This window comes from Onychomys torridus, chromosome 3 (genome assembly GCF_903995425.1).
Source record: "Onychomys torridus chromosome 3, mOncTor1.1, whole genome shotgun sequence".
NCBI classification, from domain to species: domain Eukaryota; kingdom Metazoa; phylum Chordata; class Mammalia; order Rodentia; family Cricetidae; genus Onychomys; species Onychomys torridus.
The window spans coordinates 141596291-141618384 of NC_050445.1; the positions used below are offsets into that span (position 1 = coordinate 141596291).

At 48.0% G+C, this 22094-nt stretch overlaps 1 protein-coding gene across 1 annotated transcript in view; it reads left to right on the forward strand.

The window, feature by feature from the left end:
* Window positions 1-22094, forward strand: part of Cracr2a (calcium release activated channel regulator 2A) — a 69963-nt gene that overhangs the window by 41109 nt on the left and 6760 nt on the right. The window contains exons 10-15 of the mRNA XM_036182558.1: window positions 458-503; window positions 2482-2588; window positions 5862-6195; window positions 11297-11429; window positions 16897-16978; window positions 17057-17171. Coding sequence (XP_036038451.1) covers window positions 458-503; window positions 2482-2588; window positions 5862-6195; window positions 11297-11429; window positions 16897-16978; window positions 17057-17171 — 817 coding nt within the window. The remainder of the gene's footprint in view (window positions 1-457; window positions 504-2481; window positions 2589-5861; window positions 6196-11296; window positions 11430-16896; window positions 16979-17056; window positions 17172-22094) is intronic.

Genomic DNA, 22094 nt, shown 5'->3' on the forward strand with positions numbered 1-22094 from the left:
ACACTCTCTGGTTTCCCTTTCCCCATGTTCCCACTTTGGTTTCCTAGTAGTGCTCACCCCCAGCCTAACACGGGCTTCCTGAGGCCAGAACTTTGTGGCTGTTCACTTCTGCATTCTTGATGCTGAACAAAGTTTGGTAAGCAACTCATATTCCATCTGTGTTCATGAACAGATGAACTGGGCAGAGAAGGAGCCCACTGGAAGGCAGACATGCCATCCTGCCCTAAAGTGATGGCGGCTGAGTGTTCCTCAAGGGCAGTGTATGTCACAATACCACTCAGTCTTATCCCCCTGCCTCTGAGCTGATTTACACGTGAACTCTTTTCCTGTCCATAGCCACATACCTGGGCCTTCCATATCAGGCTTTCTCCTGCACCTGTCTGGCTGGCTAATGGATGCCCCTAGATCTGTCAACTGCAGAGTCCATGTTTGAATAGCTTTCCTTTACTATCCACAGGGAAAGGAACAAACATCTCCGGGATGAACGGGACATAAGTTTTCAGGTAACTGGTTGACCAGTACTCTCTTAGGACTGGGGCTGAGTTAGACAAGGCCCAGGGCTAATCTGATCTATGCCAGGACTGATCAAGACTGCCCTGATACTTATGGTGTGTTAGGTCCTTTCTATGTGGGCAGGATGAAAGTGTAAGATATTATTCAAGCAATAAAAAGGTAATTCACACATGGATTTTCCATAGAGAAAAATGCCTTTCTCTTGACACAATCAGACTCAAATGTTTAGAAGAACCACACATTTCTTGTTTGCAAAAGTGACAGTTCTATCCATGAGATGGCACAGTTGAAATGTCATTATCACCTGAAGTGAAAGACTTGGTTTGTTCTTTCTTTTAAATTTTCATCTACTGATGAAAATCTCAAGCTTTATGCTGTCAGAAAGCAAATTTACAATGCACACATAGCTGTTTATACAGTTGATCTCATATACAACATCTTCTGAACTCTATACAGACTCTTTCCTCTCCCACACTTGAGCATGGTGCTCCATACTTTCCAGACAGTGTGACATTCACAGGTCTTCACAGTGGGGCACACTGAAGAGACTCTAGAACACTGTACCTCCTTCTTCACCTTCCCTTTTAAGACAGGAGACACTGGATTCTCTGACGGGGCAGGGCAGCTCCATAGGACTTCCTAATTGTAAGATTATCACATCATGAACTTGTGTGCCCCTGGAGAAGGCATTGGTTACCTTTACCCATGACCCCAACTGTCACAGAAGGAAAGAGAGTTCCTGTCCTCCTCCTCCCAGGTTGTAAGGATTTTTGAGAAAAAAAAAAAAAAGTCTCGACGAGAGGGTGGTTGGTATGTGCCTTGTCTGAGCAATAACCTTGATACGGCCAGCCTCTGAGGGCCAGTGTGCCCTGGCCTGCTTATGCCGCTGTCCCAAAAGTCCTTCTCATACCACCGCTGCTTCTTTGACATCACCAGACAGCAGCAATTGTCTCAGCTGCTCACCTGTGTGAACTATCAGAGCAAGACTTAAGCCTACACATGTTTGTCTGATAATGATAACGATTGTAATTGTTTTAGAAGAAATACTGATTTTTTTTTTTAACTTCAACCAAATGCTAACCTAATCCCTTCAGCTCATTTCCATTCACCTGCCAAACTCACTTTGTTTTGAAGGAGATGGGGTGGAGGGAAGAGCACCAGGAGGAAATCAAAGAAAAGGGGATAGAGCCCAATTGATGCAGAATGATAATTAAAAATCTGCCTGGAATCATTAGAGTCGTGCCCTCAGGGGTGCTGAGACTCAGCAGTTCCTCCTCTCATTAAGAGTCCACCAGAAGCATGGGGTGGCTGATGAAGGCAGAAATCTTCCTGTGATCTGACTCCCCATGTCTTCTGGAGGAAGTCTGTTCCAGAGTCTTGGCAAAGGGATTCTGAGCCCTGCTGCTCTCAGGTTCTGTGTTACAGGTATCTGGGCAGCTCATCCACATCCAGCCTGCTTCCACAAAGGACTGCAGAGGTCTTGGGCTAGTGAGGGTGTGGTGGACAGAGCCCTGAGCTAACTGCCCCTCTGGGCGATTCCCTATCTCAATACCTCATGGGCTTTGGTGGGAATGGGAGATTAGAGCCACAAGGAAGAATGTGACCTAAAATACCAGGAGCTTTTGGATCCTGTAAATATTTTCCTATGTAGTAAATAGCTTTGTCTTCTTTTTTGATCTCTTGCAAATTTCCAGTGTTTCTGTGAAGAGTCACACAGGAGGCCCCAGGCTCTCCACTCTGTATTCCCTCCTCTGAGTGGATTTCTGGAAAGGAGATGGAGGAATCCTAGTTGGGAGTTGGGGTGGGGAGGAAAAGTGGCCTTGGGTGACTGAAGGGGGGGGCAGGAGAGGGGAGTGGGGGTGGGAGCCTGCCCTGCTTCTCTCATTTAGTCTAGAGCCTTCCCTGTTTCTGCTCAAGCATCGAGACAGATCCACAGACATGGATCTCGGGCATTTTGTGTTTCTGCAGAAAGATAAGGCCGCCAAGGCAAACACAGCTGCTTCCAAGGCAAGCAGGAAGCAGAGATCTGGCTCTGTGATCGGCAAATATGTGGATGGCAGGGAAAGTCTCAGGAGGTAAGCCATCACCCGCCATTCCTCCTCCCTCCATTCATTCTTCTCACACTTTTTGGGAGCTGCCTCTGGGGCCATATTTACTGGTCTTTGGGGGTATGGCTCTACTAGGGAGGCCTGAGGTCAGTCTCACTTACTTGCCTTGAATCATGGAGGACATGGCCCTCTCTGCTGTGACATCCGAGCTGAAGGGAGACTGTGTAGAGCAAACCTATAGGACAGAAACTATCCCTGAGGCTCTCCTGCCCTGCTGTGGGCCTGCAGAGAGGGGCTGATGGGAACTGCAGACCAACTCAGAAGGTGTGAAGGAAGAAGAGGAAAAAGAAGAGGAGGAAGAGAAGATGATCAGGGTGGGAGTGATGGAGGGGGTGGCTGGGCAGTGCTCTACTTCCTGGACTCACTTGGTTTTTCTGGAATATAATTATACTGACAGTGAGCTGAATTAAAAGGTTGTATAGAATCACCATTAGCTGAAACCCTTTAGAGACAAAATTAGGACTTGTGATTGACAGCTCATTCCACTGATTCATATTTAACTAACTCAAAGGCAACATGTTTTGTTGTTGTTGGAGGGCACATGAATTGAGCTTGAAATGGAAAGGGTTGGCTTGCTGCTCATTCACACAGACAAGCCAGTCCCCTCCTCGCCCTCTTTGGAGCAAGTCCTCACTCCATCCACATGGATGGACATGAAGAGCCTAGGGAAGCTAATCCCTCTAGTATCAGATTGAGGGAGAAGATGTGTAAACTCACTCACAAAGAATATGTGCAAACATGGAGTGAAATATGTGTAAAGTAAAAGTGACTTTGGGGTGGAAATGGGCTGATCAGGGAAACCCCTGGGTTAAATCATCATGAATTATCTCTCGATAACTCAATAATAAGCTACACCCTGGAAGCTAAATTTCTACAGTAGTATTTGTTAGCCTTTTGATTTCTCAGAACTGAGTGTAATTCTAGATTGATTGATTTGACAGTCATTTGTAGATTACCTACGCTGCATCTGACATTCTTTCAGACTTTGTGACATTCCCACTATGTCTGTCCTCTAGCAGATGCCCATTTAATAGCTAGGTATTGAGTGGCCACTATTTGTGACATCCAGTGCCAGTCTCTGGAGCAGAGGCTTGCAAAATAGACCCTTCCCTCCTTCATGAGCTCACAGCCAAGCGGCAGAAATAGAAAATAATCGGCTAAACATCAAAGTGTGCACTCTGAATTCCAATATCGATTTTGGCAAAAGTAGCAACTCTCTCTCCTGCTGGCAGGAGGTGTTTGGTGGCAAAACAAAGATGAGCTTAGACATGCTAAGCTGACGCCATTACAGAGTGTCAACAGCACTTGAGACGTTCCCAGATAAAACACTTTTTCCAAGAAGAGCTTCATTTTAGGGCACACTTAAATGCTTGTTTCTTTTTTCTGGTTGAAAACCTTTGGGAAAATCTGTGTCGTGTGTATGTGTGTGTGTTTGTGTGTTTGTGTGTGTGTGTGTGTGTGTGTGTGTGTGTGTGTGTGTGTGCTTATATGTGTATGTACATGTTCACATTGCATACAAAAGTAGCTAAGAATGGACAGGGATACTGTGTTCTGAACCAGGTAGTTGGGTAATGGGCTTAATAGCGTACAGAGGGAGGGTGTTGGAAAGAAGCCAGCTGGCTTCTGTTTAACCTGTTTCCTAAGTAGAAAGGTGTTCAAATTGCTATAAATCTTTTACTTTCTATCCAAACCAATTCACCGCTGTTGAAAGTAAACACTGTCTTAATTTGCCCTTCAGAATCACAGCTAGCTTCAGAAAGTGATGGGTTCGCTTTGGTTTTCTTTTTCCTTTCTATTGTTGGCCTTAAGAAGACCAAATACATTTACAGAGCAAGTTCCAGGACAGGCTCCAAAGCTACACAGAGAAGCCCTGTCCTGAAAAACAAAGCAAAACAAAAACCCAGAAGCCAGGGCAAGGCCAATGGTGCTTCTCTTGAATTGCACTGTTCCTGTGTCCCTTGAGCCAGTACCTTTTTCCTTTTCTCCTTTGACTTGTCACTTTGCTGGTTTATCCACAATCCTTTCCACGCATTCATGTGCATGCGCATGTGCATGTGTGTATGCGTGCATATGCATTCATAGACCACGCCTGTTTCCTTTGAAGTACTTTCATCTTGAACTGTTCGCTAAGGCAGAGAAGGAACTCCAGTGTTCTGGAGACGTGTGCAGACTTTGCTCTCCAAACCCTTGGAAAATACAGCCTGTGCTTCTCCCTCTGCCCCGACTGCCCAGATCCTTCTTCCTTCCACCTCCAACTGTCCTCTTTGCTCAGAGCACCCAAATGCTTCCAGAAGCAAGTATGCACTGAAGTCTTCCAGGCCCCCTGCTCCTCCCTCTACTCCAGGAGCTCAGAAAGGGAGTGGACAGAGATGGGGAGGGATGTGCTTTCTAACCCAAGCCCATTCATAATGATCTGTCTCTGAGTCAGGGGACATCTGTCACGGGTAAGAGGAGGTCCCCACAGCAACAGTACTCCTACACTGCTGAGGATGCTGTGTGGACAGGTGCTGTGTGAGAGTGCCCTCTGTGGGTGTGCCCTGTGTGGGTGTGTACTGTGAGTGTGCCCTGTGTGAGAGTGCCCTGTGTGAGTGTGCCCTGAGTGGGTGTGTGCTACATGGTCATGCCTCTCCTATGCATTCTCTTATATATGGGTAGACAGACACTGATTTGTGGTGAGGGGACTGAGGTGTGAGGACATGCAGTTAATAGGCATGTGGTGGGAGCAGAGCCCGACCACCTTGTTGTTCTCCCAGGGTCCTGGATCTCCAACCTGCTCAGTCCTTCCCTCAATGCCTTCCCACAGCTGAACCCAGCTTGTAAGAATATATTTGTGGGGCTGGGGTTTAGCTCAGTGGTAGAGCACTTGCCCAGCAAGTGTAAGGCCCTGGGTTCGGTCCTCAGCTCTGAAAAACAAACAAACAAACAAAAAAGAATATATTCGTGTTGTTTGTTGTTTTGGTCCTCATCTAGTCCAGTACCACATGAGGACAGAGCCTTTTTGAGTTGATAACTGGTGATAATTTTCATCAGCATCTTCATCGCTGGCCGTGGCCATGGCTGTGGCCGTGGCAGTGGCAGCAGGTGGCAGCCCTTATGAGGCTGTCAAAAACATGAGCTGAGGCATGGGTCCCCTTCCCCAGAGCTCTCTCCAGTGCTACCTGCAGGCAAGTGCCTCTCTATTTCAGTACTGATATCTTATCATTTCCTCCTGTTTATTCTCCTCCCACCCCATCCTGATAGCCAGTCAGTGGAGGAGGAGGAGGCTTTTGGCATCCTGAGGAGGAGAAGCTCTGTGGGCCTGAGTGGATATCTCCTGGCAGAGGAGGAGCCGGGAACTGGGGAGCCAGGGGCTGGGGTTCCACGCCGCCAGACATTCCGCAGAATCATCTCCATTGAGGAAGACCCCCTGCCTCAGCTCCTGGAAGGTAGCTTTGAGAAGCCACTGAGCAGATGCCCAGAAGAAGAGGAGGTCTTTGACCAGGAGGCAAAAGGACAAAACATGGCATCCCCAGTCTCGGAACTCATCCCAACATCTCCCCGAGGGCAGCCTGTTGGGAAAGAAGCCCTCTACAAGGTAAGGTCCAGGCAATGCTACTGAGATCTGCCCCCTTATCTTTGAGCCCAGGAGCCCCAAAGGACACTCAGGAGGCCAGCTGCAGTGGGCTTGGGGATTCACCATATTCTGTGTCCCAAAGGTCGCCTTCCCTTCCTTACACCTTTTCAGCTGAGCATCATAGAGAGAGACTCATCCGTTTCAATAAATTCTCCTTGTTAACTGTTCTGTTCTCCCGTGTTTCACACTGTCCCTTCCGACTCAGACTTGAAGCGTTATTGAACACCTGCCAGAGTCAGTGTCTGCTAAGATCCATTACAAGTGGTCACTTGGTACAGCTCTGTCCAGCGCGCACGCTGTCATCTTTCTGTTGATCTCAGCCAGCTAAGCCTCTTCCGTTCCCCAGTGTCCTGGTACTCTTCCCTCCCTCTCCTCACTCAGATTTCCCTCTGAATTCTGTAAGGAGAGCAGTTCAAATGATTACTGTTACCAAATGCTCTCTAGAAGGGTGATGCCTCTTTGCCTTGTGAGAACTATGTCCCTCTGCTGGTTTGTAACTTGATCCTTGATACAGGCCATCCAACTCATGGCCAGGATCACAATATGTGACCAAGAGGGCTGTAAGAGACAGGCCTTGGGGCTGGGCAGTGGTGGCGCACAACTTTAATCCCAGCACTCAGGAGGCAGAGCCAGGCAGATCTCTGTGAGTTCAAGGCCAGCCTGGTCTATAGAGTGAGTTCCAGGAAAGGCTCAAAGCTACACAGAGAAACCCTGTCTCAAACAACAACAACAACAACAACAGAGAGAGAAAGAGAGAAAGAGAGAGAGAGAGAGAGAGAGAGAGAGAGAGAGAGAGAGAGAGAGAGAGAGAGAGAGGAGGCCTGGAGGAGAAGGCCATGCTCCTGTGTGCCGAGCCCTGTCTTCACTGTGGTCTGATGGATGAGCCTGACAAATGTTGTCCCCACTGCCAGAAGGAGAAGTTGGAGCCCAGAGGGGAGAAGCTGGGGCAACCCGCTGCCCCTCTGCTGGGCTCTTAGTGTAAGGGTGCCCAGCACACGTGCCTCTGAAGCTGTGCGTTCTGTAACTGCTCTTCCCTCACAGAGCACCCCAGTACCCCCAAGTCTCCTCACAAGGCTGTGCTCCCATTTTGATACAACAGCAGAGAGAATAAAGAAGGTCAGTTGTGTGAAAGGCAGACCTCTGTGAGGCATGCTGCCCTTCTGGACAGAACGTGGTCATGGGAACCAAGTACCATGACCTTTCAACCAACATTTCTAGTGAAAAGTCAAGACTGTAAGTACTGTTCAGAACAGAAGAACACTAACAAAATAAGGCAGCTATGGGACATAAATTACATTATAATAATTTAGTAGAATATTACATCCCTGCTAAAAGATTCCAAAAAATCTTTAGTGACTCAGAGGGATTTGTATTGTTGAATAATTATGATAATTAGGATAAAATATATATATATATACTTATTTCTCAAGTCTGTTTAAACAAAACATTTTCTCATATCTATAAAGGCTGAAAATACATAAAATGTGAGTAGTGACTGTCTCAGATTATAAAGAATTTTTACTTTTATTCCTATAACTGTATATTTCCCAAGCTTAAAGTTTAAAATCTATCGCTTTAATTTTTTAGTATTTATTTTATTTGTTAATGTGTGCAGAGGTGAAAGGACAGCTTTCGAGAGTCAGTTCTTCCACTATGTGAGTCCCAGGATAGAGCTGGTTGTCAGCCTTGGGGGCAGGTGCCTTTTATCACCAGCTTGCCAGCCCAGAACATATCATTTCTGTTTGGATGTTTTCATTTTCTGATTTGGGTTCTGGGTGTTATTGTTGCTTGTTTGTCTATCTGTTTTGTGGTGTTGGGGACAGAAACTCAGGCCCTGTGATGGGAGGCAAACCCTTTATGTCTTAGATACACCCTAACCCTTGCTGTTTAAGCATGTAGGAGGGAAAGAAAAATGACAGCGTATGTCCTGATGTGACAGCCAGGCTTCCTTTACCTTATCTGTCTGTCACCTGACTGTCCCCAAGAAAGGAGAGCAGGCTGAAGGACTGCTCCACTCTTGTGAGTTAAATTACCTGTATCTGGGCCATTCATGGCATCATTATAGGCTGGTGCCTGAAAAGCAGAGTTCTTCCCAGGATAGGGACAAGGTTGCCATGGGCTGAAGGCCGGGCAACACTGCAGTCACATCCACAGCCCCATCTCTATCACCTCCACCTCAGATTTCCCATTCTCACCTCTTACCTGTGCCTGCTCTGCCACACTTCGCTTAAACAAATGACATTTGGAGGTACCTGGGCAAGAGACCGGCAGAAGCCAGTGCCCCGTGTATTCAATGGATAAAGAAAATAGGGCAGAGGACATTGTTTTAATTTTATCTTAAATTCTTGTCATCGTTGACCTTAAATTTTTTCCTAACTACTGCATTTCCCCCTCAGAGTCTATTGGTGGCTTTGCCCCGACATCCAAGTGCTGCTAATGTCAGCTGTGCTTTGCTATAGTATTTGCTCAACCAGATAAGCTAATTCCCTCAAATCCACTTTTAAATCCACCCAAAGAGCCCCCCCCCCCGCCTGCTCTCAGTGCTGAGCCGAGCCTGAAGGTGAGGCATGTGATTGATCAGACAGTGCTCTGGCTGCTCACACCCTCATACCACCTCTTGCTCAATTTCTGTCCCAGAGAAAGTTCAGTCATCCTGGGCTCACAGTCCCAGGCTGATGGCAGTCCAGTCCTTCTTTGTTCTCTGGAGCTCAATGAACAGAGCAATGTGTGGTTGCCTATGAAGACTTCCCTCCCACCTTCCTGAGTGGAAGGGTGTCCTAGTTTGGATTCTCTGTTGCCATGAGAAAACAAACAAACAAACAAAAACACTGGCCAAAACCAACTGAAAGAGAAAAAAAGAGTTTATTTTATCTTACAACTTTCAGGTCACAGTCCATCACTGAATCACTGAAGGAAGTCAGGACAGGAACTCAAGGCAGGAACTGAAGCAAATACCTCAAAGAAATGCTGCTTACTGGCTTTCTCTCCATGGCTTGCTCGGTTTGCTCTTTTATACAACCTAGGACCACCTGTCCAGGGGTGGCACTCTACACAGTGGACTGGGCCCTTCCATATCAATCATCAATCAAGAACATGCCTCTCAGCCTTGCCCGTGGGCCAGTCTGATGGAGGCAATTCCTCAATGGCTCCTTTCTCCAGATGATTCTAGCTTGTGTCAGGTTGACGAAAACTAACCACACAAGAGATATCCATGGCAGATGACTATGTCACAACTAAAGTTGAAGAGAGGAGGCAAAGGCCATGTGCAGAGACTCAAGAGGGTCTCCATTCCACCAGAGGCTGTATCCTATTGGTGACTTCTGGGGACACATGAACATTAATATCTATTTATTATAGAAAGAGCACCTATGGCAGAGTAAAGAAATTATTCCATCCAGTGAGAGAGCTAGTGGACTAATTGGGGTTCCTTACCAGAGTGTGGGTGGATGTAACATGAATCTTAAAAGGTCTTATTGGTAAAAACAAAAACAAGCAAACAAACAAACAAAAAAACCAGGGCCAGATATTGGGGTAAAAACTGAAAGATCAGAGAGAAAAAACAAGCCAGCCACGTTCTTACCTCTACAAAATCCTCATCAGAGAAAGAGAGAGAGAGAGAGAGAGAGAGAGAGAGAGAGAGAGAGATCCTATTCCTCATGCCTTATATACCTCTCTGTGCCCTGCCATCTTACTTCCTGGGATTAAAGGCGAGTGTGCTTCCCAAGCAAAGACATGAGATCTCAAGTGCTGAAATTACAGGTGTGCCACCACACCTGGCTCTGTTCCCAGTGTGGCCTTGAACTCACAGATGGGATTAAGGGTGTGTGTCACCACTGTCTGGCCTCTATATCTAATCTAGTGGCTGGCTCTGTCCTCTGATCCCCAGATAAGTTTTATTGGGGTACACAATATGTCACCACAGATGAATAACTCGGCAGCTGTATCACCAACTAGCCCACCCCAGCAAGGGTGATGACTCCAGAAAGCTGTATCACTGGCACCCCCTATACAACTTGCAAGCACCTCTTCCAGAGAATCTCGTCCCCCAGACCAGTCGTCTCTGTTTATGTAACCTTAAGGAGTCTCGTGAATCTTGGAGTGTTCAGAGCTTCTAAAGCCTCCTAAGTTTCTTGAGTCTTAGGAAACATTTCCTGGAGAGATGCTTTAAGTTAAAGGACTGGTACCCAGTCCTGAGGAGGTCTTCTATCTCTCTCCTCTCCCATCCAAAGACTACCTTATGGTCTTAGTTGGCTTTCTGCCACTGTGATAAACACCATGACCAAAAGCAACTTGGGGATGGAAGGGTTTATTTCAACTTACAGCTCATAGTCATGAAGGGAAGCCAGGGAAGGAACACAAGGTAGGAACCAGAAAGCAAGAACTGATGCAGAGACCATTGAAGAACACTGCTTACTGACGTGCTTCCCATGGCTTGCTCAGCCTGCTTTCTTATAGCACCCAAGACCACCTGTGCAAGGGGGCACCATTCAGTGAACTGAGCCCTGCCACACAATCATTAATCAAGAAGATGCCCTACAGACTTCTCCACAGGCCAATCTGATGCAGGCGTTTCTCAATTGAAGTTCCTTCTTCCCAGATGACCCTATCTTATGTTAAGTTGACAAAAACAAAACAAATAAACAAACCCAGCACACTTGTCTTCCCCTGCCCCTATAGAGAATTCTGCCTTCTCCCCAAGGCCCTGCTTTCTGGACCTTTGACTCCTTCTCATGCTCATCCCCAGTGCTCTAGAAATCCACACTCTCAGTAACTGTTTACATTCCTGGCTCATCCACTCCATCAGCCAGGGCTGCCTGCTTGTCCCCAAAATCCCATCAGCAGTGAACATATGTGAAAGGCTGTTATTTTCTCCTAATGATCTCTTGTTCATGCTAGAAGGAGCCCCATGCTCTGAGACCAGTGCTAGCTGCGTTCTGGGGCAGAAGTGGCCTCCCTGGTTCTGGGGTCTCAGTGGACCACTGCAGTGATAATAAAAGGCAACCTGGTAGCAGCAGGGGCTAGTAGCCATGCAACAGGTGGTCAGACTGTCTTTCATCCACAGGAGGAACGCATTCCTCCTACCCCAGACCGGCTCTTCAAGATCGTGTTTGTGGGTGATTCTGCTGTGGGGAAGACATCCTTCCTGAGGAGGCTCTGTGAGGCCCGCTTCTCCCCAGGCATGGCGGCTACTGTGGGTGAGTTCTCCACTGAAGGAGGGAATGCAGAGCTACTGGGAGGATGCTGGCGCTGGCTGTTGAGTGGTGGGCTAGCAGGAGCAAGAAGAGGCCCATCTCCCCTGGCACTGCTAGGCTGCAAAGCTCATGGTGTGTGGGAGGGCTTGAGGAGGGGTGAGTTCTTCATAGTTCCAGTCCTGTATTTAGGGAGTTGAGGTTGACAGAAGGTGGGTTTGAGGTCTTTGGTCCCCGCTTGGCTTGTGCTACTTCTGCCCCACTTCAAGGAAATAAGCGTATGTATGTATGTATGTATGTATGTAATGCATTTCTCTCTCTCTCTCTCTCTCTCTCTCTCTCTCTCTCTCTCTCTCTCTCTCTCTCTGTGTGCGTGTGTACACATGCATATGACAATATAAGGATGTAAGTCAGAAGGCAATCTATGGGAGCTGGTTCTCTCCTTTCACTACATGGTCATCAGGACTGACAAGAACCTTTACCCACTGAGCCATCTCACCAGCCCTCTGTCCCCGTTTCAATCAGTAGGGCCCTGAACCTTCATGCTTCCCCAGATCTGTTGAGAACTCCCTTGGAGCCAAGCCTTGCTATGCCCAACCTTTCCAATGGGCTTACTCCTGCTGGCCCTGCCCTTAGGTCTGTGGACACACGTACAGCGAGCACCCTGCAAGGCTTCTTTTATACATTGACTTGACTTGTCTCATATCCTGGATCTGCTGGGAGTCATCAGGAATTAACTGTAGGAGTGTATTAGGCTCAGCTGCCATTAGATAATCATGGCTGAATGTGTTCCCACTTATGGATAATACTTTATTCAAAGAGAAGCTTTTGATTGATTCACCCAAAGCTGCACATGGCATTGGAGTGCGTGGTGGGATCAAGGGCAAGTTAACCTTTCAGCTTCTACCAAGTTGAGTCACTCAACAAAAGATGACAGTGTGAATGCTTGCTGTGCCTCTTTAGCTGAACTGAAGAGCCAGCTGAACTTGACAATGTAGTCTTACAATCTGAGCATTGGCTGTGACCGTATATCCACCATTTCAACCAGTCTTCAGATTGTGATTAGCCTGATAGATTGAGAAACTGAGGTCCAGAGAGATTAGGTGCCACATTCCCATGATTAGTGCTGACACCCCCACCCACCCCCACACACACAGGACATCATCTAACCCTCTTCATAGTACCCTAGCAATGTTGTGTTGTATGGCACAGCACCCTGTGAGTGGTAGGGTCCCTTTTCTGCCTTAAGAGGTGGGCACAAGTTGGGAGCAGGAAAGGGTGGGGAGGTTCAGTGGGACATTGGAAATCCTAGGTCCTCATCCTGACTCTGCTACTGACTGACTCTGTGACCTCAAGAGGACACAGCCCTCCCTTTGGGCTTTGATTTTTCTTATGTGACAAAGAAAGGATTTGATACGGGTTCCCCACCTGCTTCCGAGGCAAGGTCTCTGACCAGACCACCTTGACCATCGGCTCCTGACAAACTGGCTCTGCAGGCAAACTTCCCAAGCCCCAGGGCCTTTCCTGGGGGAGATTCAGCCTTTCCCTCTCATCCTGAACCGCTCCTCCATCATCTTTCCTACCCACAGTGTCTTCCACATGCTTCAGTGCCCTGTGTTTCCTGAGGGGCCTTTTCTGGGGCTGTTGTCTGCCTCCTTCGTTACTCCGCTCAAAGACTGAGGACATCCCAATACAAAGCATCAGACATAAAAGGAGGCAGGCAGGCACTGGATGCAAACCCAGGACAGTCTGACCCAGCTGTCCTTCCAGAGGAAACCAGTGCGCTAACCATGAAGAGGTACCGTAATGGCTGTAGGCAGACAGGCTGGCTTTCTCGGAGGGTGCTCCAGTGTGGGCTCTGCAAGTCAGGGTTCTATCATGGCCTCATGGTGACAGGGAAGAAGCCTCTTGAGTCCCCAGGCTCATCTCTAAGCCACATGCCTCTCCTGACAGTGGAGTCAAATCCTCTTCCACTTCCAACCTCAGGCCTGAGATAGAAGGGTCTGGTGAAGAAGAAGACTCACCCATTTGTACTTCCCAGGAGGCCACCACACATTTCAGGAAACTTCCACAATATAGGAAGAGGGCAAACTAAAGGTCCTTCATCGTGGGGCACAAACCCACCAGAGCAGCAGCAGGTTCTCTAGGGCAAGTTCTTTAGCCCAGGGTGGCTTGCCTTGTCCTGTGTGGGAGCTGATGAGCAATCGTTACACCAGCCACCAAAGTAAGTTCCTTTTAGGAAGAGTCGGTTTCCCAAGGTCACGCCAGCGCAACCCCACCCAGAGCTGTGGCCAACCCCTTGTCTAAAGCAGCAGATATGGCTCCACTCAGCAACAAACACTGGGCTTTTCTTCAGGCTCATCTCTGAGACTTCCTGGTCTCCCACACTCCAATGGTGTATTATAAAACCCTTGCTTCCGTGTACTATGAGGTGTACCTTGTGGGGTCCTGCTTACTCCACTCAGGACCTTGCCTGCTCCTTAAGGAGGAGCTGTTTGGACCTGTGGGGACTGTAGATACCAACTGATGAGTTTTGTGGAGCCCTGGAGCTGGGAAGGCCCTTGGAAATGGTCTATTCACAACCAGCCAGATTGTGGGGGGACAGAGGCCCACAGTCAGAGTGAGCGTCAGAGACCAAATCTCCCCAGCAGCCAGGACTTCAGTGTTCAGCCCACTACTCCCCATGGCTTCATAACCTCCCTGTTTCAATCATAGTCTAGAACCCAAAGGCATGTTCTGACAGAATGCTCTCTGTTCTCTCTTGGCCACTAGTGAGGTTCCCACCCCATGTCCTGCAGAGAATTCCTGAAGTACTCTAGGGTCCTCCTGCAAGGCAACTTGTGGACATATCTCCTCTTCTCCCCTTCCCTGCATGGTAAAGGCTGATATCACCTTCTGGAGACCCTTCAGCTCAGCTTTAACCCACACCACCTCCGCAGAACATTCAAGTGACCGGCGATTTCTTTTCTTCAGCTATCACACCTAATCAGGTTGCAAGTTGAAGAATAACTCAATGTCATCATGGAATGTTCTAGCAGAACTTAGAGAATATGAAACCCCAATTTAGTTCTTTCAAACCTCCATCCCCTCAGCACACAAAGAGCTGAGTCTCTAAAACTGAGTTGAAATGACATCATCAAGGTCATACCACTGGGCATTGGCAGGGCCCAGGTCTACTGGTGCTTGGACCTTTAGACCGCCGGATGATCCTAAACTCATTTATTCCAGGCCCTTGGGCCCCACATTATTCCACTGCCTCTTGAGCTCTTGTCTGGGTGCAGTCACGTCACTCTTTCCTCACCTTGTGTTGTCCTTGTGTTCTCTAGCTGCACACCCAGCCTCTGTGGACTTGCTTATATGCATCTCTAGCTGCCTGTCTGATGCTGGACAAAGAAATGTCTTTGAATCCAGTGGGGCCTCACACCAAGCTCACCACCGCCCAGAACATATTTGTTCAGCCCTCTGTCTACCTCACTCCCTGCAAAATAAAAACCCTGTCCATCCTCAGCAACCAACCACAAAGGCAGTGGTGGCCTGCTGGAGACAGCCAAGACAGCTGGCCCAGCACCACACACTTGCTCTTTCCCAGTTTTCTGTCCCAGCAACAGAAAGCTCTGTTCATGGGGCTTCAGGCCCTGTGAGGGGTTTCAGATCAGGCCCTGCTGGTGCAGTATCCATGGTTCATTGCTCAAAAGTAGTGAGAAGGAAGGAAAGAGGGCATCTCCAAAGCATAGAGTTGGGGTACCCCTCGCTCTCATTCTTTTTACCAAAAAGACAACTCACCCCCAGTTCAGCAGCTAGCAGATATCCTCTGCTTTGATGGGTACCTGCAACTATGGGCTGCCTGGGGAAAGGAGGTTCCAGGTAGCCTGTACTCCAGGTACGGATGCTGGAATGGAGTGGGGAGCCTCATCCTAGCTGCCAGCCCAGGGAAGGGAGGAGCCTTGATTGCAGTTTCTCATCTTTCTAGTGTGTGTGTGTGTGTGTGTGTGTGTGTGTGTGTGTGTGTGTGTGTGTACCTGCATAGGTGTGCAAATTATAACCCTCATGGGTGTCTTAAGGATACTGAAGGATGGAGGCCTACATGAAAACAGTGGAAATATAGTAAAAAACATTCTGCTCCCCCCCCCCCCCGCCAAGATTAATCCATTCCTGTCTCTGGCCCTGTCTGTGAAGCAAAGGGCCTGGGGTGACCTTTATTACTTCCTGCTTCTTCCATAACTGCTGAGCATCTCCTGCTAGTCTCTGGCAATTCTTCTGTTTCTTGTTCTGCTCCTGCTCCCTGCAGGGCAAGGACTCTTGGGTCTGTGAACGTGGAAAGGGATGCCTTTGAGTTCTGTAACCAAGAATCATATATAAAACGACTTAAAAACATCTTTAAGCATTTTGAACTTTCTTAAGATCACAGGAGAAAGAAAAGTCTATGAAAGGGGTGTTCAACCCATGACCAGAGGCCATGTGTACCCTATGATAGCTGTGAATGTGACCCAACACCAAACTAACCGTGTGTGTGTGTGTGTCTGTGTGTGTCTGTGTGTGTCTGTGTGTGTAAAACTCAATTGTGTGGTTCTCAAACATGACCATTGTATAGAATAAGTTATATTACACAAAATAAAACATAGGTATGCTTGCAAACCACAGTACATACTCCACTGTATTTAATGTGTGACCCGAGACAATTATTCATCTTTTAATGGGGCTCAGAGAAGCCAAAGGTGGGCGAACCCTAAAAGACCCTGCATTGAGAGTTTTTGCCTCTGAGAGATGCACATGTCACTGACTTGCTCCTATTCCTCTGGGTAGTCCAACCTAGGAAGGGTCACATAACTGAAGAGATGATTATGAATGGCCTCATGATGATCAAGGGTGATCACTGCCTTTGTCTCCTTCTCCTATCCCTTCTTTATTTTTTCTGCTACCTGCCAACCCCTCCCCTCCTCCATCTGCTCCTCCTCCATTCCTCTTCCTCCTCTTCAAACTCCTCCTCTACACACCTTTGGATTGTCTGATAGGAATATTAAAGTATGCTTCATCCCCTCAGGTTGAATTTATTAGGGACATTTTGAAAGTAGTTTCACCAAAAGAAGAGAATGAGAGGGGCAAGCTACAGAGGAAGGAGGACATGGAATACATGTGGTGACAATCAGGAAGTCATCTGCTCATTGAATGTTGCTTTTGTGCATAGACCCTGACACGACCCCCTCCAGTGTCCTAGAGTAGGTGCATGATGGTACATCAAGAAGCCTGAAGCTAAACTGGGTCAGTGATGTTGTCAAGCCCCAGGGTCTGGAATAGGACCAGAACCCAAGGCTCACGCCTCCCTGTGTGTGCTCGCTCCATTTTCGCACACTGGCCCACAAGCACAACTCAGGGAAGGTTGCCATGGTTCCAGACAGGGAGGCATCATCTCCTAACTTGGAACTGAGGGGGCTCATGACCAAGGCAGCTCTCACGGGCCTCTTTCATCTTTCAGGCATCGACTACCGTGTGAAGACGGTCACTGTGGACAATTCGCAGGTGGCTCTGCAGCTGTGGGACACTGCTGGGCAGGAGAGGTGAGGTGCTGCACACCCAGGTCCCAGGCCAGGGCTCTTAAGGAAGGTATGCACCTGACGCTGGCTCTTCCATGGCAGATATCGCTGTGTCACTCAACAGTTCTTCAGAAAGGCCGATGGCGTAGTTGTTATGTATGACCTCACAGCCAAGCAATCCTTCCTGTCCATCCGGCAGTGGCTGAGCAGTGTGGAGGTGAGCGGCCACTTCCTGGAAGCCCTTGGGCTTGCCAGACTTCTCTCTGCTCCCTGACTCTCCCTTGTGGCCCTCTGTACATTCACTTCATCCCAGGCTCACCTGCCCACCCTGGGCTCTTCCTGCCATTTGGCTCTGATGTCTGACTTCTCCTACCCAAATCTGCCTCTCCTTCAGCATCACTCAGCTGGACTATGCCCTTTGTCAGCTGCCATTCTGCATGTGTCCCGTCACCAAGAACATTAAGGGACAGAATGTAAGCAGATTTAAATGTTTCTAAGAGAGTGGCTTAATACAAACCATTTTTCAAGATTCCTGTCCCTGAAACACTTGTGAATGTGAAGAGCTAAAATTTGAAATGTCGTGAGTTGTCTTTTCACTGAACTAATGAAAGCGGCAAATGGCATGGGTAGAACCTATCTGAACTTTGAAATTCATGACACAGTTCTTCTCCTTATCCTGTCATTATCGTCGTCGTCATCCTTCTCTTCTCCTCTCCCTCTTCCTCCCTCCCCCCATCAACATCATCACTGTCATCTTTCTTTTCTCCTTCACCTGTCCCTCTCCCCTTCCCCCGATCTACTTTCTTTGTCGTTGGCAGCACCAGGAGAAACACTACTGATGATCTAATCCAGTCGGTTTTTTAGACTTTCTCTTCTTGGAACCCTAGAATCGGGCTGACATTTCCTAGAATGTGGGGCAGGGCAGGGAAAGGTTTAGTGGCCACAATTCAGGGCCCTACATTCTCCTTTCTCTGGGCTGTCTGCCCAACTTTTTTCCAGCTTTGTACTTTGGAAGTCTACACATATGCTGTTAGACAACAGGACTTCCATTTGAAAATAGTCAGTCTAGTACAATCTAGTATAATCCATCACATCTCAAAGTGAAGAAGCCGAGGCTGTAACTTCTCCAAATGTATTCATTCTTTCCCCAGCCTCGGACATCCACGCACACATCCATGTTGGGATCTGAGCTGGGAAGACCTGATGTCTGGTATTGATGGCAGTGATGGAGGCAAACACAGGACTGTGTTTCCTGCTTTCACGGGGGTGTCACTAGTCTCCAGGGCTCCCAGAGAATTTGGGATCTCACTAGAGAGGCAGAGATCAGGCTGAATGGGGTGAGCAGGGAGAGAGCTCAGAAGATACCATTGCACATGAATATGAGCTCGGTCCTCCACACAGTTGTGTGCTGAGCACTGGGTGCCTCTCTCCAGTGGAATGGGGTCATCAGCACTGTGAGCAGGTGCTTAGGCAGCACCTCACCTCACCGGAGCCTTGACACCCATGGGCTTAGACACCAGGCTGAGGTGGTAAATTGTACATTGCTAACTTGGGATCTTCTAAGTGTGGGTAATTTGTAGTTTGAATCCTGTCTTTTAAAACAAGTTTGACAGAAGGCGCGGATGAACTCGAAAGGAACGCTAATGTGACATGCCTGAGCATTGGCTTCATCTGAACAACACTGAAGGCAAGGCTTTCCCTATCAAAGGACAGCCCGGGGCCTGGAAATTACAGAACAAAAATAAACAAAAAAACAAAACAATCAACGAAACAAAACCCAGCTATCCAGGTAGTTTGGTTTTTCAGCCTCCATAGTTCCTACCATGAATAAGTACTTCTCAAACTCTTCCATACCTGGGAGCCTCCTGGGGGTCTTGTTAAAGGGCAGACCCAGTCACAGGTATAAGCATATGAGATTTTGAATTTCTAAAAGCTTTACAGAGAGGCCAGTGCTCTATCCCACTCTCAGAACAGCAAGGCTCTGAGCCATTTTCAAAGCATCTCTGACTCCTGACCAAGACTTTTCTAAACACGGGTCATATGACCAGCACTCACCGGACCTGAGAAGCTGGACCAGGAAAGGCATCCAGTTCCATGGCTCAGGGTTCAGGAGCAAGTGTAGGAGGCTGTGCCAAATGCTTGACTGTGTGTTGAAGGTATTGAAAAGGAGCATCATAGACATAATTATTCCCCCCATTCTTGAAAAGCTAAGTCATTCTGCCTTGGCAACCAGCAATCAGAGGTGTCAGGTGATAGATTAAAACTTGACACCTAATTTGATCTGAGGGGAACTGAAAATAATAAGTACTTTATATTTGTGGAGAACCTTATTTTTTCAAAGAGCTCAGAGCACTTTGCCAACTCCCTCGCCTGGAGAAGGAGGATGGCGGGGCAGGAGGGGGGGCTTTAATAACAGTCTTCAGAGCTTAAAGCCTTATTATTAACTGAATGGTAGCCAGCTGTTCCCAGTGGCCCCACCCCCACCTGAAGTCTGGGAAATAAGGCCTTAAACTGCTGTGTTTGCCATGAATGGGAAAGATGTGGTCTTGGAAGAGGTTGTGGGGAGTGGACAGGTGCTGGGGCAGGAAGTACAGCTCCTTGGAAAGGCACTTCTTACCCTCTCAGCCCAGCCACTTCCTGGCCCTGACTCTTGGGCCAACCATTCACTGAGGGCCGGGACCCTGTACTCCTGTGCCCACCCAAATTCTGCAGTGCATAGCATTGAACTCCTGGGGGTGGGGGTGGGGGATGACAGCAAGAGTGTTAGTGAGAGGGCTTGACCGTCCTGCTTGAAGGGTATTTGAGACCTGTCATCTGAGAGAACACCTGGAGAGTTACTCTGGCTCTTACATTACTGGAAAAATATCTAGAGGAAGCAAAGCTCACTCGGCCCACAGTGTGGCAGGACCAAGGGCTTGGTGCCTGCGCTGGCTTAGCTCTGGCAGGGTCCTCGTCCTTATATTGCATCATGGTGGATCTCCCCATAGTGGAAGGCGGTGGGGAGACAAAGAAGAGAAGTGGAGGGGCCAGACTTGCTCTCTTTATGACAACTCCCTTATAAGAACTAACCAGGGTCGGGCAGTGGTGGTGCACGCCTTTAATTCCAGCACTCAGAAGGCAGAGCCAGGCATATCTCTATGAGTTCGAGGCCAGCCTGGTCTACAGAGAATCCCAGGACAGTCAAGGCTATACAGAGAAACCCTGTCTTGGAAAACAAAACAAAAAGAACTAACCAGAGATTCCCGAGAATTACTTCACTGTCTTCCAAGGGTGCGTGCCTCATGATCTAATCCGATCTGCTAGGCCCCATTTCTCCTTCATCACACACCGAGAGCAGAGACAGTCCTCGGGGATCAGTCTCACTGAACAGAAATGTCCTGTGTGATGAGGCAGCTCTGCCTTCACAGTGCCTTTCCTGCATCCCTACCCCCAGCTCTCCCCATACCAGGCAGCTCCACATTGCCTGCAAACCATGTTCAGAAGAGGCTTGGGCTTGGCCCAGTCATAGTCTGTGATGACTCAACTGTGAGCCATAAGTCCTTCCTGCCAGCTCTGCATCCCCAGCCCACTCTCCTTCTCATCGTCACTAGGAAAATGGAGCTGACCACTCCAGTTTGGAGAAAAAAGCAGTTGGGCATGAGCACACCATGTTAAGACCATGCACAGACTAGATATCTGAAGATCCCTGGGACCTGCATCAGGCAGAGATCACAGACCTGGGTACAGCAGTGCAGGCTGGCATGTTCCCCAAGCCCAGGCTGTACAATCTCCAATGTCTGTTCTGCTTACTGGACTTCATGTTCATATTTGTTTTCTTAATCATCTAGGTCACACCATATTGTAAGGCCTATACATTAAGGAAGTAGAAAATGGATGGAAAAGTGAATCCATGTAGAGCAGCATCTCCAAGCTAAGCAAGCAGCAACAACACACACACACACACACACACACACACACGCACACGCACACGCACATGTGTGTGCACTTTGGAGAACAAAGAGAGGAAGCAGCTTGTCCAAAGGCACCGACAGTTTGTGAGGTGCAGCTAGAACCGGGGCCATGGCTCTGCCACCGTACTGTGCTCCCATCTTCATGTGGCCCATCCTAAAATTTGCTGAAACATGGGTGCACTTGTCTCTTTTCCAGGCGTCTTGTTCCAGTCCCAAAGCCAAACAATCCTTCATCTTTAGAGGTTCTGGCCCACTTCCCTCTCCCTTCCCGGTTGCAAGTGAAATCTCAGCCTGTGATCTTTGTCCTTGGTGACAATGTACAGCAGGGAGCAAAAATAGCAGTTTGATTTCCCCCCACATTCCAAGTTGAACTTGAAGTGCTGGCAGTTTAAAAAGAACTATACAAATAAATCTTGTTTTGACTCATAGTCCAGGGGATGGATAAATATGGAAACCCTCAAGATATAATTTTGCAGTCATTTTTTTTCTTAGTATAACGGCATGCTTTAATGTGCTGAGAAAAAAATTTTTTTTCTGGCTCTAGAGAAATAGCAACGTTCTCCCAGCTAAGTGCTTTTTCATGCCTCCAGCAAACAGATATTCACACATATTCACACATACACATTCGAGCATGTGCACACATGCGCACATGCGGGCACAAACTCTCTCTCTCTCTCTCTCTCTCTCTCTCTCTCTCTCTCTCTCTCTCTCTCTCTCTCTCGCTCAACCCAGCAGCTGCACACCCAGGGCTGAGTGACAGGGAGCTTGGCTTATTTTTCTGCTCCTAGTTGACAGCTCTTGTTCTGTAAAATTAGAGATGGATGATCTTAAATTTCAACAAATCTATCTTCCATCACACTCAAATACAGAGAAAGGCAGCTATGGCAATCAATGGTGTAGAGAGATTTTTCTGTTAGAACATTCTAGAACAGAGACTTTTTCTAGAAGCCTATTTTAAGGATCAGAGACTAGTGACTCAGAGAACAGGAAATACTAGAGGACTCATCCAGAGGGATGGTGTCAGTGCTCAGTCTCCTAAGGACAGATTGTGTGCCTGGCCAATGGGCTAAGAGCTATGGGACTGGCCTGTGGTGCATGTTCTGGGATTTTAGAGGATTATCAGCAACAGAGGGTAAGGTAGAGCTGTTCTCCAAAGACTCCCAGGCTTAGTAGAAGTGCACTCTGCACTT